Source organism: Caloenas nicobarica, chromosome 2 (genome assembly GCF_036013445.1).
Source record: "Caloenas nicobarica isolate bCalNic1 chromosome 2, bCalNic1.hap1, whole genome shotgun sequence".
NCBI classification, from domain to species: domain Eukaryota; kingdom Metazoa; phylum Chordata; class Aves; order Columbiformes; family Columbidae; genus Caloenas; species Caloenas nicobarica.
The window spans coordinates 40,896,733-40,915,677 of record NC_088246.1 but is presented as its reverse complement, the minus strand read 5'-3'; the positions used below and the strand labels follow the sequence as shown (position 1 = coordinate 40,915,677).

At 43.5% G+C, this 18,945-nt stretch overlaps 1 protein-coding gene across 2 annotated transcripts in view; it reads right to left on the bottom strand.

Moving 5' to 3' along the window:
* Positions 1–7,757, bottom strand: part of LOC135985436 (ubiquitin-conjugating enzyme E2 E2) — a 210,477-nt gene extending 202,720 nt beyond the window's left edge. Inside the window, exons 1-2 of one of the 2 annotated variants that reach the window (XM_065628763.1) lie at positions 7,546–7,757; positions 2,904–3,092 (exon numbers count right to left, since the gene is read on the bottom strand). In XM_065628763.1, the coding sequence (XP_065484835.1) occupies positions 2,904–3,079 (176 nt within the window). In that variant the 5' untranslated portion in view covers positions 3,080–3,092; positions 7,546–7,757. Of the gene's footprint in view, positions 1–2,903; positions 3,093–7,505 lie in introns of both variants that reach the window. The other variant, XM_065628765.1, reaches the window with a different exon arrangement.
* Between the last annotated feature and the right edge of the window lie 11,188 nt (positions 7,758–18,945).

Below are 18,945 nucleotides of genomic sequence, written 5' to 3'. Positions count from 1 at the left end.
GGAGTAGTATATTCATACATAAGACATGGTAGCAGTTTACTCTTACACCAGTAAAAGCACACTGCTAAATCTTGATTTATATAAAACCTAATACTACTGAAAATGTTTTAGATCTAATTGACTCCATAAATACACAAATAAAAGGCAGAACAGAAGTATTCCAAATACAGAGGCACAAATCCTCATTGTAATCCAAGACACACAGTAGGTATCATAACATAATCCAAAAATACTGTGACTACAATTCCATATGCGCAGAAAGGCTTTTCAAGTGAGAAAACGTGACTCCCAAACTCCAGTTAGAATCAAGTCCATAGTCTGTGACTCCAGCTTAACTTGCTGGTGTTCTCTGCTCTAAACAGGAATTAAGGAATCTTGACCAAAGCCGCAACTGCACTACGCTCTGCTGTTCAGGGTTTTTATTGATTTTAGCAGAGTTTAGTCCTTTAGCTGTAACAGAGTTATTAGAAGGAATTGCATAGTGAAACACTTAAGTGAAGATTATTGTGACTTTAAAGTAATGCCATATAAACCCACAGAATTCAAAAGCTGGAAAAGGAAAAAGTCGCTAAGCATATATTCAGTCTTTTTTTCAACAGGAGAGCTGAATTACTTCAATTTATTTCAATTTTTAAAAGATTACTTTTTTAACCTGGTCAAGAACAACATTGCCATTGAAGGAGTATAGCCTTATTCCTGCACTATTTTTAATTTCTAATGAACAAAAATAATAATATTACTATGAAGATATTTTATATAGACAGTTTCTGTAATACTTATATTGAAGACTCTCTGTTATTTTTCCTTACTTCATGTTACTCCTCTCCTTTTCATCCTCTAATTTCTGATTTTCCTTTCTTGAGTCATTACTGATTTTAATTAAAAAGCAAAGAAACAAAATCTGTAATAGGAAAACCTGACTAGATTAAGAATATATAGAAACGTAATCCTAATTCTAACACAGTGACAAACTACTGAATACTAGAAAAAAAAGAAAAAAGAACAAAAAAGAAAAAACCCTATTAATGTAAAAGCTATGTTGCTGTGATCCTTCCACAAAGTGCTATGACAACCAGCACTCCTAAAATACATTTTTTCAAAAATATTATTTATTGTGCACATATCTACAGAACTCTTATAAGTCATCTCAGCTTTTAAAATGCATAATCAAAGGCTGTTCTTCAATATTAGCAGACATGTAAAACTGCCTTTAGAGTCTAACTGGCAAACGTACTGATGTCAGCAACTGGCATAATTAGTTTCAGCAGAACCATAAGCAGATATGATTAAACTTTAAAAGGTTTAAGTAATTCTATCACTGTGAAATGCATGTTGATAAAAGCTCTAAGCTTTGAAGATACAAAGCTAAGATTAATAGACCAATTTCTGACATATCGTTATTAATTTTTTAATAGGATAGTGTCCACAGGCCCTTGTCAGAATTGTGGCATCATTACATTAGGCATCGTACAAAGTTCAGAATACATAGACTCTTTTCTGAAGATGTTAAAACCTGTTTTTTATGACCTTAAATGTCACGACTAGACCAATATTCCTAATACTAAAAAAAATAACAATAGCAGGAAGCAGACGAAACAGAAGAAGGCCAGAAACTGTAACGGCTGTGAGGATTAACTACATGAATAACATCATGGTTTGAAGTGAAAGCTGGGTGTTTTTTTCTCCTTTGAGTCATAAAAAGAAATATGGGCAAGCTTTGTTGGACACCCTTTAAGCAATATGACTAGGTAATCGCCTAATAGCAGGAATGGGTCTTCAGAAAGCATTTCACCACAGTCCTCACATAGGCTAGCTGTGAGGAAGGTGTATGAAAATACCTCACTGGAAAGACAAAAGAGACTTCAGTTCATAAAAGTATGTAAATGGTAAGGGACAGATTAAGCCAAGACAAAGACTTGAATCCTGTAGAGATGTACACACATGTCCATATAATGGTGCTTACAGACTCCTACTACATGCATATCTTATAAATTATGGCTATAGGACCGTGATGCTTCTCCTTTACCACAGCACCATAATGGTACAACTCCAGTGTTTTTTCTTGTAGTTTACACAGCCTTGAATGAACAAAGTAACAGGATCTAGGAATTCTGCATCAGGATAGTCTGCAGAATTGGTCGCTTGTCAGATTATTTTAAAAGTGCTTTTTAACTTCAATCACTATAATCCAATTTGAATTACGCTGCCTAGACTAACACCCCTACATGGACTAATGGAGCAACACTAAGCTGTAAATTCCTTCTGTCTGGTCTGAGCAAGACAATTGTTATCTGGAGATTGACATGATAGCATAGAATAATTTAAATAGCTGTTCTACAAACCCACCTTTCCAATCACGCAGAAAAGAGAAAGAAAAGAAAGGGGTATTAAAACAGACTACAGTTTAAGGTAATGAAACCAACATGCATTTGTTGTTCACTCAAATATTTCTGACCTGACCATCTGGGAAAAAGAAACGCAGCACTTTAGAGCAATAGGTATTACGGTAGTCCTAACATGCTGAGTTACTGAACTGTCTGAAACGTTTATGGTTAATTAACTGTAAGTTACACTGACAAGTTTCAACATCAGTCATACATACACATACAGAGATATATTTTATAAGGCTACAAAACTGTCTGAGTTTTACTAGCAATAAAAAAATGTCAGCTTTTATCATGCAAGCTACTATTAAAACCATGTGAAAGAGCCAATCTGTCAGAGAAAGGAAGAAAGTATACAGGTCTCATTATTGTGACCAGCCTCAAAAGGCTATTACACTGACACAGTAGTGTTATAATAAAATAATAAAAAAATTAATATACTGAGTCAATACATACATCTGATGGTCAGCTGAAAAAAAGAAAAGAGAAAGGAAAATAAACAGCCAGAAGGAACACTACCTTTTAGCACTAGTTGACAGTTTAGCAGCTGTTTTGCTTGATATTTTGCCCTCTTTTTTCTTGGGTTGAACTTGCTCCCTTTCTTGCTCCTGCTGAACACCTTCGCGCTGATCTCCATCGGAGCTGCCCCCACTTGTGCTTGGACTATCATCAGCTCTCTGCCCCTCTGTAGACATGGCAGATGCTGCTCTGAACAAAAAAACAAACAACAAAAGTTAGCTTTTTCAGAAGAAACTGCCCGATAGTATTTCTTACATGCCTTAAGGAAATAACACACAAGATTTATGTTTACATCTTTATACATAATGCTTGTGTTACAGTACTTCAGTAATCTTAGTGCTGAAGAGCTTCGCCGTAAGCATCTTAACAATAATTCAGGAGCTGGTCATTTTAAACCCCATAACAAATAAAAAATAAACACCTGTATGCATGAAAAATGTAAGTTGTTGTAGTTAAGTGGGAAATACAATTCTGCAAGTATAATACCATTCACTGTAAGTGGTATTTTTCAACTGCTCGGCAATATAATGAGTTAACGATCTCATCACTATGCTGTCGGTTCAAATCTAACATAGTTTGTTAAAAACTGGGAGCTATTACTATCTTAAGACTCTCTGTCATCCTGTATGAAATAAATCTGTGGACTCATTCCAAGCCTATAATGTGGGTTTCCACATTACAAAATCCACATCTTGGCATGCTCGATGGAAACATTAACAGAACCAAAAGGCACTAACACAGGAGTGTTTGTATTTACTAAAATGGTGTGTTCTAGAGTGGTAAGCATGCTGGTAAAGTATATAAAGAAGTTTTTTCCTGACAAATTCTGCCCAGGCAACATGAGGTAACAAAGCTTTCAGAGAAAAGAAGTGACAAGAAATCTCAGTATATTTCAGTAGCCAAGTTAATGCTTTATTTGTACACTTCTGATACTAGTTAGCTATTTTCATTTCTTCCTTCATTTTAAATAGTATAATAATATGCCGACAGATGAGGAATTACAAGCCCACTGTTACAGCTGTCATGACTTCTCAAACTGTTCTAATGAAGGGCAGATGTCCACAAAAAACTCTCACTGAATTAGCATATGTGGTGGCAATGAGTGTCAGAAAATTTTACAAAAAAACCCAACAAACCCAAACCCCAAAGATCTCTCCTTTAATTCCAAACCTGTAATTTATATACATATTTTATATATCCTCCTCTAGAGATTTTAATAAAAGAGGCACCTTCAAAGCACACAGGCCCGAATGTTAGTTGCTTACACCCACACAATCCCCTTATATCTGGGTGTTTTTCTGATCAAATCTGTCTGAATAAAGAATTTGCTCTTTCATACAAAGAGTTCTAAATTGCTGTGAACTTTGGCTTGCACAGACACTATCACAATTAAGAACAAAACTATTCACCTTGACTATTATATGTTTTAATACTCTGTCAAGGGAGAATAATGAGATTGCAGGCTCAGATTCAACCATGCTCAATCAGTGGATTAAACAAAGTTCATCTGCCTATGCATATTTATGGAAAGAGACAGCAAAGGCAAAGTAAGATCAATGCCAACAGGGTTATGTTGAAAAGGACACTTTTTAAGAAGGCCGTAAGTGTTCTAGTTACAGGTGCCTGTAAGAAACTAAATTTACTCCTATTCTGCAGAAGCCTTAGCAAGATCTAATTCTATCAATTAGTACACACGGTGGAGTGGAAGAACTAATATTTTCAGGCATTATTGACAGAATTCAACTAACTTCAGGAGGCATTAGATTTTTTTTTTTTGTCTAATTTATGAAGATATAGTGAAAAGGAAATAGGTAAGTATGGCATCCCTTCAAAATGTTTAGATAGTAAAAGAAATAGCAAGTAATAGCAAGTGGTGGATATGGGACTAGGTTTCCCGTAATCAGCTGAAGCTCTATTTTGGATTTTATTATGGAAAACAATATTTTATAAATATATTTCCATATATAAATTTATATAAAACCCCAACACCTAGCCTGCTCATTTAATGAACTGAAGTAACACATAGTTTGCATCCTAAAATTAAAACACAAATATTGTTCATTCTTGGAGAACAATTTTCCTACAGTACAGCTAGAACCTTATATTCAACATAATTTGTATATTTACACAGGTTAATGTTTAGATATTTAAATCCTAGTTGTCAGTTTTTAAGATAAAAGCAACAGAAGATTTAGAGGTAATAAACCACAAAAGTATCCTATTCTGACAAGTCAAAATATACATTTAATAACTATAATGCAATTTAGGTAGTAGGTACCCATTTTCTTTGCTTCCACATACAGCTAAAATACAATCTCATCTCTTTATAGAACACTTTGATGGCCTTTGTTTACTCTAGATTTTAGTTCTGATCTTTGCTTGATACATCTAATTTTAATGAGAAAAATTCTCTTCACAATGTGCATAGGCTTTAACATGGCAGGCCAGAAAGAGTGTATTTGATAAAGCTTATATGCATAGGACAACTGCTGTGAATAATCTTAGCTATAAATATTACTATTATCCAAAACCAACTGTATTCACTTCATAAATTCAGGTTACTGTCCAGCAGACAAACACTGTAACAGTAGCCCAGAGCATATATACACATAATGCCAGCGTTTACAACAGGAAAATGCTTAAATCTGTCATTTGATGTCTGGCTAGTTTCTTGGGTTCTTTTCTTCTCTCCTTCTCACTCTGTTCCCCTTTCTGACATCCAGGCAGTTCTTTCCATGCCCTCTCCTCTCGGTATCTGCAATTTTAGGATTTTTGCACAGTTCGAGGTATGCCCGGTATCATGGTAAAAGTATGTTTTAAAAGGCCTAAAGTCAGACACTTCAAACATGGTTAAAGACAAACAAACACACGAACAAATAAAGAATGGAAAAAAAAAATCAACTGAGGGGGATGGCATTGTTATGAAAACATTGCACGGCCGGGAACACAGATAAACACAAGATACTCCTTGAATGTGGACGGCTGTGAGTGTGTTTTCAACTGTCACATGGAGCGAGAGGAAAGACACACGATGTCCAGGTCCCTGGCTGCCAGGCTATTCTACATTCAGACGAGGGTTACTAACCTCCCTGCTGTTGTGCTGAGAAAAATGAGCAGAGGGGGCAGAGGAAGGAGTGAAAGTGGACTTAAAAGTCTCTCCCTTAACGTCAGATGATTCAGCAGAGACACAGATTACAAGTGTTAACTACAACTATCAATGCTTAGTGAAGAGTGTCCAAAAGATCCTGCTTCTGTTATATATATCCACGTGCACTTTCACATCCCTCCTCAAAGGGAAAGAAACAAACAAACAATGTACAACAACAACAAAAAAACAACCACCACCACCCCTGAAAAAAACAAAACGAAACAAAAGAAAACAAAACCAAAAACCAGCAGTTGGGAAAGAGAGATCCTGGCAACGTTCAGATGGGTCCCAAGGGCGGCACAGCTAGTGATGATGTCTTTCTAAAGTGGTCTTAATTTCCTATAAGCCAAGATAAATTGAATATTTCTGCAGGGTCCACGAAGAGCAGCAACAGCAGCAGCCGCCTTACTTCGTCTTCATTAGAAACCGTAAAGGGCAAAGAGACCAAAACATGACTGAAGGGGACGCAGAAGGAGCCCGGTTTCTGGCCGGGCAGGGTCCACGTCTGAGACGGACACCCGGAGGGACGCCCCGGGCTCCCACGGCCCCAGCGCCGCGGGTGGGCACACACGCGATTCACCCGTCGGGGAGACCCAGAGTGCGGCACCGGGGCGTACCGGGGCGGAGAGTGGGGGAACGGGGATCCCCAAACGCCACACGCACCTCCCCGGCCGGCCAGGGTGAGAAGTAGGAGACAGCCGTGGAGAGGAGGAGGAGGAGACTGCGAGAGGAAGACGCCGGGGGCACAGGAGGGAAGGGTGGAAGGCGGGCTGCGGGGGCTCCTCGGGGAGCTCCGTGTGAGGGGAGGGGTAGTGCCCTTCCCGAGGGGCTCCGGCCCGGGATGCCCACCGCTGCGGAGGGGGGGATGTGGGGATAGTGCACTCCGGGAGGCGCGGTCAATGCGGAGTAGAGGGGTAGGGGGTACCCCGGCGCTGGGGCGACCCAGAGGCGCAGCGAGTGCCGCGGGGACCACGCGATGGGCGCGGAGTGGGGCCGGGGGGGGACAGGGAGGCGCAGCGGGGGTGGGCGCTGCTCCCGCCCGCAGCGGGGCAAGCAGGACAAATGGACACGGAAGAGTTGCTGAAGGGGTGCGGGGATGCTGAGGAGCAATGGAGGCTGGAGCGATGGCCGGAGGATGGATGGAGCCAGGGGGAGGGGGGAGCGGTGGCAGAGATGCCGAGGTGGCGGGGGGCGACAAGGGGCGGACGGGAGTGTTGCTAAGAAAGGGCACGGCCGGAGATGACAAGGGGGGGTGGGAGAGAAGGGGGTACCAGTCAGCGCCGGGGGGGGATGCGGAAGGGGGAAGGGAGATGAAAGATAAAGGTAGAGACCGAGGGTCGCAGTTAAACGGGTGGGAGGGCTGCCGTGAGGGAGCGATGGCGAGGGACGGGGGGGTGGGAGCCTGGCGGGGGGAGGGGAGGCAGCCGGAGACCTCAGCCGGGGCAGAGGTGTACCTCGGGAGGGACGGGGCGGGCGGAGGGGAACCGCTGCTACCTGCAGGCGAGCGCAGGTCCCTCTGTGTCTCTCGCTGGTGCCGGGCACAGGCTGCGGGACAATCCGACGCGGTCGCCCCGACTCCGGCCGGGCGCGGGGCTTGGAAGGGGCTGCAACCGCTCACTGAGTCATGAGCCCGCTGCCCCGCGCTCCTCGCCCTCTTCACCGTCCCTCTTTCCCCCCCTCTCTCCCGAGCAGCAGCGGCGGCCGCTGCTGCTGCTTCTCCCACCGCCGCCGCTCCTGCCCCCGCCGCCCGAAGAGAAGTGAAGCTGCTGCTGCCGCCGCCGCGCGCGCGCGTCCCCGCCGCCGCCGCCTCCGCGCGCGCGCGCGTCCCCGCCCGCCCGGCCAGCGCCGCGCGCGCCCCCGCCAGCCAATTAGCCCGGGCGCTCGCGGGCCGCCGAGGGAGGGGCGGGGTGGGAGGGCGCGCGAGCGCGCGCGCGCTTTCGGCGAGGGGGCGGGAGGGGGAAAGTGACAGGCGGGGGGGGGGCGGGGATGGGGCGCGGGCGCGCGCCCGAGGGTGCCATTGGAGGCCGCGCGCCGCCGGGCTGGGGCGGGAGGAGGGGGAAGAGCCGGCGGCGGGAGCGCGCGTTAAAGGGAAGCACGGGGGGGGGCGGGGGCTGGGCGGGGCCAGCGGGGCCGAGTAGGAAGGAGGCGAGAGGGGATGCGGGGGCCGCGGAGTCTCAGCCGGGCGTCGGGGCTGCGCAGGGGGACGGAGGTTGGGGCACCCGGCCCTCCCGCTCTCCGCAGCCAGCTCAGCCCGGCCCCGCGCCGCCGCCTGTGCCCGGCGAAAGTCCCGGGGGCGGGCGGCAGCGGGGTGCGGGGCGCGGCCGGGCCGGGCCAGGGCAGGGGGGCGGCGGGGGCCGGTATCAACTTTCTTTGCTCTTCTCGTCTTTTTCTGCTTCTTTGTTCCCGCCGCCGGTCGCCCCTTTCCTCCTCCCCCGCCCGGTCCCGCTGCCCGCAGCTCCCCGTGGCCTTTGTCTCCGCGAAGCCACCGCACGGAGCAGCCGGGGACACGCCGGGTGCCCCTCGGGGAGCGAAGGCTCCGGGCAGCTGCGGTCGGACGTGGTACCGGGTGCGGGGGGGCAGCGGCGCCTTCCCCAGCGCGGAGAGAGGGCCCAGGCCGGTGACTTTACGGTCACACTTTTGTGTTTGTGTCGCGGTGGTTTCGACCGCAAGGCTACTGCGTCGCGTTAGCACGGCTTGATGGCACAAACAGCCCCCGGGCCACTCACAACGTGGGATGACGTAGGGCATCCCGGCTGGAGATGGGTGCAATAGCGTGATTGCAGTCAGGTGAATTAATTAAATTAATCTCGCCTCCCACGCAAGGAGGCATTGCCTCTGTGGCAAGCAGCGCAATAAGGAACGGGAGAGGCCAAGGCAGAGCCACGCTTAAATGTTACGTGTTTAGTATGAATAACATTAACCTGTAACAAAACAAACCTCCGACAGAACTGGCTGTCAGATAGCCGGCTGTGTGGGCCTGAGATACCTCTGTCCCTGTGCTGACCCTGCCGCTTTAATCTTTACATAACATGCAGTTTATGTTTGGCTACTTTATGTAAACTTTTATCACCTCAAACCTTTCTTCACCTGACAGGGAAACACACCAGCCAAGGGTAAAGGGGTAACGACAAGTCAAAATATTTTCCACCTTTTAACAGCTAAAGGGAATTAAAAAGTAAAATGTGTTCCTGCTGCACATGTACAAGGAAAAGTTTCTCCCTGCTTGAGCTGTGAAGCATTGTACTTCTTCTGACTCATGGTTACGGTGTAGGTGGAGCCCATGCTACCGAACATACAGAAATTGAGAACTTGAAGCACTGCTGAGATATTTAAGGATTAGAAACAGTATTGGCACCTGCCCTCGTGTTGTATCCATAAAACATAAGCAATTTTTGCAGATTCCCTGTACATAAAATTAATCTTTGAGTAATTGTTTTGAAATAACTTGGTTTATTGTCTCTTCCTATTTCTTCGTTGAATAATCCCAGTGACATTTTCGCTTAAACTTAAAAGTACTGCCATCAGCTAGTTCTTCCTATTTCATGTGCATTCACAATATATTTTCCTGCTTGTGATGAACTCATGGAGAGAAGCTCCTCATGTCATCTGGGTGGGTTTCTGTCTTCTAGCATGCATTGACTTCTCACAAAGACAAATAACTAAGTAATTAATAGAATATGATGTGTAAAAATTCTTTAAAGAATGCAAATCTCCTACAAGTAATGCTTCCCATCGCACTGAAAGGTTGCTGGCTGCATTGCATGCTCTTGATGTCACAGTCCCCTTTTCTAAAATCACTGAAATCATGCCTTCTCCTTTCAGTCACTCCAAAACAGACCTCCCAAAAACCATCCAGAAAGTGATGAAATTCACTTCTAAGTGAGTCTTCTACTGCATTTCCTTAATGTTGGTCTGATTACTTAAGGGTACCTTGAAGGAGGCATAAATTTGACTGTTTGAATACCCCATCTGTTGAAACTCTTCAGCCTGTGTCAGGACTTCAGTAACAGTCAAATGTGCTTCGTTATAGTTGTCCTTTTCTGCTGGGATTCACAGGAAGCACAGAGAGACAAGCTCAGAGAATAGCCTAATTCAGACAGGGGTAGGATGGGGCTGTACAGTGTCCCAGAATCTGCGTCATAAATTCACGGTGCCAAAAGAACCAAGAGAGTGCTGAAGTGCTCTAGCACCAAGTGAAGGGTTTGAGTCATCGGGAGTCAGGCCCTGATTTTTCTTTTAGTGTGTAACCTCTGGCCCAAAGCCCAAAATGCTAGGGCTTTAATTAAGGACAACTAAACCAGGGAGAAGGTTTGTGCTGCCTTATGAACTGAGGTGTGCCCTGTGATATTAAAAGTGGAGGTTTTGAATGAGCCCTACCTATCCAGTGTAAAGACAGTAGGGCAGGGTAGTCAAGTGCTCCCAGTTTTATCCTTTTGACCTTTCAAAATAACATGTTTGGCCCTCGAATGTTAAAGGTTGCATAATATTGTGTTTTTCAAAATCCTTTGGAACATTTTTGTAAGTTTGGATTATATAGGGTGAAATCCTGATCTGTTTGAAGTGAGCGGCAATACTGCAGTGTTAGATTTCACCCATGCTGGAGTGCTAAGACGCACACATAACACTTTTTTTTTTTCCCCCCATGCTTATTTTTATGTGGTTTCTAAAAGCTGACACTATTTACAACACCGGATGCGTCCAAAACAACCCGGAGTTTGGCTCGCCTGGCACAGACAGTCACGCTTTAAGACTGTTATAGTTGAGGCCACTTCTGTTAAGGCCTCTTATTTAGAGTGTCTGTTATAAGGACAGATATGTCAATCAAAACCCTTGAAGATGGAGAAACCTGAGCCAAGTTTCCATTTAAGAGTGTTTAATTTAAAGAAGCATTGGATCAATTTAGATTTTTAAACTTATTTAGACTGACATCTCATTTATGGCAAGTTTTATTTCTGTTCAGTTAAAAACAGGGAAATTGAGGTATAATAATTGATATTACGTATCAAAATAAGAAATAAGAAAATGCAACTCTGAGGTTTCTTTTGCATTTCTATTTATGAATTATTCTTCATTCCCATTTAAAAGGGCACATTTTAATATTGGTCTTTAAGTTTCTAAATTATCATCGTCATCAAGTTATAACTGATAAAAAGGGATTGGTTTTCTGAGGTGGAGAAAAGATGAGGGATTATCTAACTGTGATACAGCTGAAAGCATAACAATATCTCTCTTGTGGTAGCATATCTCACTTTCAAAACTTTAATATTTTATATCAAAAAGTGAGATGGAAATATCTGGTTGTCCATGGCGTGCCCTGTTGTTCTATCAATCTCAGCCAAATCCTAATGAACCGGATCATTTCATCCAGCCGAACCATTATTAGCAGAGGATTGGAGGAATGGGGACAGAGGTGCCTTTATTCATTCTTTACCTGATTCCACTTCTCAGCTCCGCAGGAGTTATCCCAGCCTTTGTCACTCCCCCCATTTCTTCCCTGCCGAGTCTTGGGCCCCATGGGGCTTTCCGGAGAGCGGCGAGCGGGCAGCTCTCAGCAGCAGGCCCACTCTTTCCCAATCTTGTCCTCCATCCTGAGCTGAGGCGGGGAACAGAACAGCATGAGTCTCTGCTGTAGCTTTATGCTGTGACCGGGATTCCTCTCCCATAGCTGGCTTTCGTTATACTGCTGTGATAGCCGTAAGGATAGTCCAGAGCATCTGTCCTGTTCTCTATTCTTTTTCCCTCTCTGGTAATTATTTTTCTTCCATTTGTAGATAGTTTATTCTCACACTTTTTTTTCCTTTTTTTCTTTTTTCTTTTTTTTTCCTACAATCTTGCTTCGCTTTTGTTGCCACTTGGATGAATCCCACTCTGTATGTTGGCAAATGTAAACTGAAATTCACAGGTACCCTGATGCCTGAAGCATCAGCTGTGTCTGAAGACACAGCATGTGAGGGATTCAGAGATCAGGATTCTTCATGTTAATTTTGTTTTCCAGCATGTAAAATGAAGTGGAATAGTACGGAAGATATCTGCAGCAGAAATTTCATTAGTGTTTTCAGCTAACTGTGTATGTCTTCATCCTTTAGAAAAATTACATCCGTTATCAAGTAAAACATGATTGAATTCTGAACACCAGGTAAGCTTATTATTCAAATAGTGCCTTGACAGAAATCTGTTTAAAGTATTTTCATGGCATTCCGAAGTAAAATGATTGTGTGGGCACAGAGATAAGTTACTACTAGCCTGACTGCTTTATTTGCTCTACAATACTGGAAACCCCCAAATCACTTGAATTTATTCACTCCACTTTTTTACAGCCATTAAATATGAAAAGAGTAGTACGTTGTGAGGCTAACAACTTTTAAGATCTCTTTTGCTCCTCTCCAACCTAAAAAAAAACCCCAAGAATTTGCAGCTTCTCCTCCTCCCCTTTGCTCAGAAGCAGAACAGCTCCCACTACCATTCAGCTGGAACCAAAAGAAACAACTGGGACAATAACCATGTGGCATCAGAGATCCTCATGGCTCTCAGCTGCTTTGCTGTCCAGGATTGTAAAGAATAAAGATAAAACATATTAGGGATGGGTGGGAGGGAAGTAATAACTTGCTTCCGTGTCCTTAATGAAAGCCTGGCTTTTTCTTTAAGATAGGGAATAAATCACTGCTTAGTGTCGGGAATAGAAGTTTGTTTCTATGTGCAGGTTTAGAGCCCAAGTCAAGATAATTGCACAGGATAATTCTCTGATAGTTTCTAGACAGAAATCATTAACAACTGAATCCTAGACTAAGCCACTGCTTTAAAAATCTCATCTTGTATGTACTGAAGGGAAAAATCTTTATTTCCAAAGCTATTGTAATGCAGTGACCTGTAACTGGAAGAATTCCCTGCATTGCCTGTTTTAATTCATCACCATATGTGGGAGAGAATGTTGAAAAGTAAAGATAGGTTAGAAGAGAAAACTGGGATTTTTTAGGTGTTATTTCCACACGCTCTTCAGCACCTCCACATTCCTATTATTTTCTGTTGGTTTCGTAACATCTTATTTCACAGAATCAGAGCTTGTTTTTCTGGTTAAAGATGGGTAAAATTCTGAGGATCTCTTGTGGTTCTGTAGGGAAAGTTATGTCTTTACACAGAAAGAGAAGCCGTGGGCACTCGTATTCCCTTTTAATAAAGTTAAGGTTCTAGAAAATGTGGGCTAATGTCCTCTGTGGTTAATGCATGATTAATGCATGCTTAAGGAGTAGGCTAGTGCATCCACCACAGCAAAACAAACCCCATACAGAAGGCTTGTTCGGTCCTTTCAGTATGAATGACCAAATATATTTCAGGAACCCAAGGGACCACAATCAGTCTGAAGTAAATTGTCTGCCTTCTACAGAGTGGAAATTACCCGCATGTTCTCTGCAGGGGATTCCCCCAGTGAAATGGAAGTCCCCTGCAGCAATAAGTCAGACCAGTCAAGTTTTGCACTTCTTTCCTGAAGATCCTGGCCAGAGAGCCTGATCTCGGTTATACTTGGAAGGGATAAAGGGGAATGTTTGCAGTATGATAAAACTAAATTATCCCTTCTGCTTTATGGAACCTTATACCGAATGAGTGCCAATACAGCAGCTGCCAGTGGCTAAATCCAAGGACAAACGGAGGAAGAAAAAACCCCAAACTTCTTTTATCTCATCCTTGGTGGTAACCGTTGCAGGGAATAAATGACAACTTTTTTCCTGTCAGTCTAGGCAGAGCCTGAAAAATTCATGTCTGCTCTTCCCTGAGCTCCTTCTGCAGGACCTCAGGGAGCAGAAACAGAGCAGCCAGTGCTCATCTTCCTCACCTACCCAAAATGAAGCAGGCAGGCAGTGGAAGCAGCAACTTCAGGGAAGGGACACACCCTCTTAATCACATTGGAACTGTTCCTGAGGCTGCAAAGTCATGGGGAGGCAGTGGGAAGGACACAGGTGAGGCATACACATCATTTGAAAAAGCTTCAAGGAATAGCACAGGAACATGTGTCTGCTTCCTGAGTAAGCAGACTTTTTCCCTGAATATCCTTACCACAGTTCAGAGCCCTGAGCAGCATAAGTGGGCTCTTGGACACCTTAATCTTATCATAATGAGTGTTAATGGAATTTTGCTTAACCTCATAACTTTCAGAGCCTACCTAGCTATATTTATTACTGTGTTTTAATCCAAGTAGACCCTTATTTTGACCAGCTTTGCATCTTACATAGCCATTTCTACCTCTGCAAAGTGGATGCTTTTTGCATTTTACAGTTAATTTGAAGATGTGGAAAGTAATTAGAGAATCCAGCACACATTTTCTCTTTGAAATATTTCTTTGTCTTGATTTCCCGTGTTCTGCAGGGTTCTTTGAAATGGAATCCATAGCATAGCTGAGGACTATATCCACAAACGCAATCTGGTATCCCCGTTGCAATTTCTAACTATTGATGCTGTGTTGGCTAGTGAGGTTCACAGTTGTCAGGGAGGCCATACATTTCAAGTGAAATACATTAGCAGAGCTAGATACTTAGACAGTGGAGGTCCACAAATATTTGGGTGAGTAGTGAGCCACCTAACCTAGTCATTAGGAAGTGGCAAGGAAACAGAAAACACCAGCACAGTTTCTTCCACAACTATAAGTACTCTTGTTAGGGCTGCTAGCTACAGGATTTCTACATCCATTTCCATTGCCTGTTCAATCTTCTGGTGATGGAGGCGTCACTGTTAATGTGAGAAATGGAAATTTAATTCTGTCTGCTGACTGGAAGGACAAAACCACACAGTTTCTAACTCCCAAGAGTGTGTTCTAACCACTACAGCATTTTGGTGCTTGGCGTTTTGTTCTCTCGTACTGCATCTCTTCTCTCTAAAAAATACCTACGTCTATAGTGGGTTGGAACTGCAAACGTGAGAGGCCTAACAAACAGGCTAAAAGTCATTCTCCATCTTTTGATCTTTCACTCTTTCAATATTTAATGATCCCATTCAAAATGGAAAAGCATTAGCAAGAGAGATTAAGAAGTCCCCTGTCCCCTCCTGACGCCATTGCTTGTTTTTGAGGCAGTAACCTGAGATAATGTGTCCTTCAAGGAAACAGGTGGTTTGTGCCCATGTCTGTGACATCCTTGGTGAAGGTCCAACTGCTTCGTCTTTTGATGAAGTGATTCTGCCTGTGCTTTGGTGAAGGTGGGAGTGCTTGCTCTGCCAGGCCAGCATCTGCAGGGGAGACACCAAGATCCTTAGCTTGTGAGCTGTCGTTGTCAGGATCACAAATAGGTGTTGAACTGCTTGGTGCCATCAAGACTTCAGGTTTCTGCTTGTGAGATCAAAGACATGACTAGCTTAAAACCAGAAAACACCACAGTCCACCATTACCTGGGAAAATCCATTAAAGTAACAAAGTGTATGCTACAGATTCAAACACACTGTGTGCTGACACAGGAGTGAGATTTTCAAGAATCCAGTTCAGACTGAGAAGGACTCCCAGACATTGCCAGCGAATGGATGTCAGTGAAGACATCCTTGTTCAAAAGCTCTTGCAGCGCTGTGTGCTGCCCTGCCCTGGGGACGGGGACAGCCCAGATCCCTGGGTCTGCAGCTGGGGAGCTGGAGACCGTCCCCGCTCTGGCACAGCTGGGGCAGGGGCTGAGAGTCTTGGGGGGCTGACATGGGGCCCTGGGCACAGCGGGGGGGATCCCAGGGGAGGCTGGACAGGGACAGTTGGGCTGGTGAGGGCCCTCAGGGCCCTGACACTATGTCAGTGGAAACCGCTTTCGACAGCCATAAATTTTAGCTAAAGAGCATTTTATTACAACTATGGACACACAAGGAGTATAATTCTGAATATCACTGTTTCTAAATTTCTTAACTGTAGTTTTCATGTAGTTATGTATAAAGAAATCCTGTTTTTCAGGCAAGAAGAACTGTTCTCTTCGGGGAAAAAAAAAAGGTTCTGTTTGGGAAAAGCAGAAATCAGTCACTCCCAGGAATGCCCACTAATTCAGCTAGATGATAATTATATTCCACAGTCAGCCAGCCAGGGTTTATTATTCCTTTGAGACAATGGAAGATATAATTTGCTTTTGGAAGAATTTCAACGATAGCTTTTCACTCCTGCACGCCGGCAGCTTGGATTGCACGGCGTTACCGGACCAGAGCTCCCGGTTGCGGGGGGACACCAGCTAGATGGTTTGCTACGCTACATCTCCCGTGAGGTGAAATGCCATGGAAGCTGTGAGCTCCACAGCTGCTTCGGCATCTGCTCACAGAGCCCACAGATCTGAAACAATGGACCAGAAATTGGCTGGCAATTTACATATAATGGTCTGGCCGTTACTGGTAGTTAAAAATCCATTTGTGAGAGCCTAGAAGGTAAGGGAGGCATGTGAAACATAGACAGGTTTCTTCTCACCCGGGTGGACTAGGAAAGGCCTAGAAATGGAGGTACATTTTTTTTCTTTTTTTTTCACATGGACCTACTTCAAGCTCCTTTGAAACCAATGGAAACATTCCCATTGACATTAATGGACTTTGGATCAAATCCTAATAGCCACTATAAAACCTTTTTATTGATGCCATACATTATTTGCCATGTATGTATTTTAATAAAGTGGTCCTGAATGTACCATAGGGAATGTACTTCTTAAAATGGATGTCTTTTTTGAAACTCTAACAAGACTAAGCCCTCTGACAGGATAATTTGGTTGTACTTTATTTCTGAATAAAAAGTACTGTTTAATTTTGTAGGGAAAATAAAGAACTGTGCAAAAGTCTGTGGGTTTCTTTAGGGAGAACCTCACATAAGCATTTTCTTTATTCCGGTTCATAACAGTTCATTCCTCAGCTATGGCTTTGGTCTGAAACTCAAAATGCAAACCAAAACTGACTAAGAAGCATCAAAGCTTGGGGGATCTGGTTTCATGCACTTTACATAGTTTGGTCACCAAACCAGATCTATAGGCAAGTTTGCTCAAAACAGTATCTAGATTAATGCAAAAGTTAATGAATATTGTAGTAAGACTTTTTCTAAAAATGGGCTAAGTTTTAAACTTACACTGAAACTCTAAACCGGCCTAGTTTCATGTGATTTCAAATTTTATTATGAGTGTCTTGAAGGAAGAGTTTTCTTTTTCTGGTAAAACTTAGGATATGAAGTGAAGAGAGCTAAGATGACTTGCGTAACTCCACAAACCGAGTAAATTTTCCTCAGTTTCCCTTTCACAAAATATACATAATAGTCACATGGATGTCAAAAAGCTCAGACCCCCTGATATTTGTATATATTTATGAGTCCTTCAGGTCAAGATGCAAAACATTAATACAACTCTTGAAAGCATCAGTGAATACTACAAGAACTTTCATTTTCCACAGCATAGCTGTAAAGGTGAATTATGATACCATTTTTCACTCCAGGAATAGATGGAAACATACATCCGAGATCTCAGACTGCAGCTGTATTCTTGCTAGCAACAGTAATGTACAGTGTTAAAAATTATATAGGAAGACAGGGATTCTAAGTAAGCTACAAATGATTATTATCACAGTTTCAGAATAAGCTGTAACTTTGTCTGGTTGGTTTTTTTGTGGCCTTCTCCACAGAGAACTCCCAACAAACATATTGGCACACAGCTAAAGGCAGATTAAAATTCAGCGGCTGAAGCAATTAATGCCCCCAACCCTGCTGCCTTCCAGAGACATCTGCCCTGTGACAGGGGTGGCAGGATGGCTCATGAATCAGCTCCTGAACCTTACAGTTTAGCATAAACCAAAATCAATGTTGGTTTACCTTAATAGGCCTGGCTGTAAGCTGTGGTGGTTTTGAGCTGATTCATGAGCTGTTCAGCTCCCCCCTGTTAGGAGGTGGCAACCTCTGGGAGAAGTCTGGTAACCTCTTTAAGGATTCTTGGAAGAAGAGCAGCCAACTCTTCAACCCCTTCAGTTTAGTTGGCCACCATTTACTGCAAGCCGTAGATCTCTAGCTATCATATTATTTTAGGTGTGATGAAGATCAGGACCTGTGTTCCCCACTGCTCGTAGCAAAGATTTATTGCTGCATACCCCAATGTGTTAGCCCAGGGGGTCTCAGCTTACATCAGCATCTAGCCTTGAATCTCAGGGACAAAGACAGAATTAATCAACAACCAACCAACTGTACTATTTACTGATGGAAAAAAATATTATGGAAAATATATATTTCAAACCAATAATCAGTCAACAAATATGTTTTGCTTGTCAGCTTTCTCCTGCATAAGTGCCTGGCAGGTCCCATGGACAGGTCTGTCACCTTTGTCCAGAGTGGATACCTCAGTGTTTCAGATGAAGCCTGTTTCTGTTTTCTTTTTATTGCCAGTCTTTCATGTCAATCTGTTAGTTTTTGACATCTCTCTGTGTCCAAACCTCACTTGTGCCACAACCTATGTTCTAGAGCCGCATACTATTGTAAAGCCTCATGGTACCAAGAGCACCTTGGGAGGCCACATGGCCCAGTAAGATCTTCCTCTTCTTTTGCTCACAGTCTCTCTTAGATTTTCCAGGTACACAAAGCACCAGGTAGCCTGCTGTCTGCTTCAGAGGACACCTCACATAGTTACCCCAGTAGCAAAGCTGCAGCCCTGTTTCACTCCCCTCTGCTTCCTTGCAATGCTTCGCACTTCATCGTTTGAAGACGGGGATTGCTTTCGTATCTGGCCTTCTGCAGGCAATGTGACTGTTACAGCAACTCTATATAATGCCTGCTTTCCACGTGACATCACTTTAAAAGGTTGTGAGCCAAGGCAAAATGTGTCTTTGCACGAATAAACTATTTTATCCCTTTTATCCTTTCAGTGAACAGATGATAATGTATTATAAATTTGACTTGTCTGTCAGCTTATGGCCTTATTCATTTATTTATTTAGT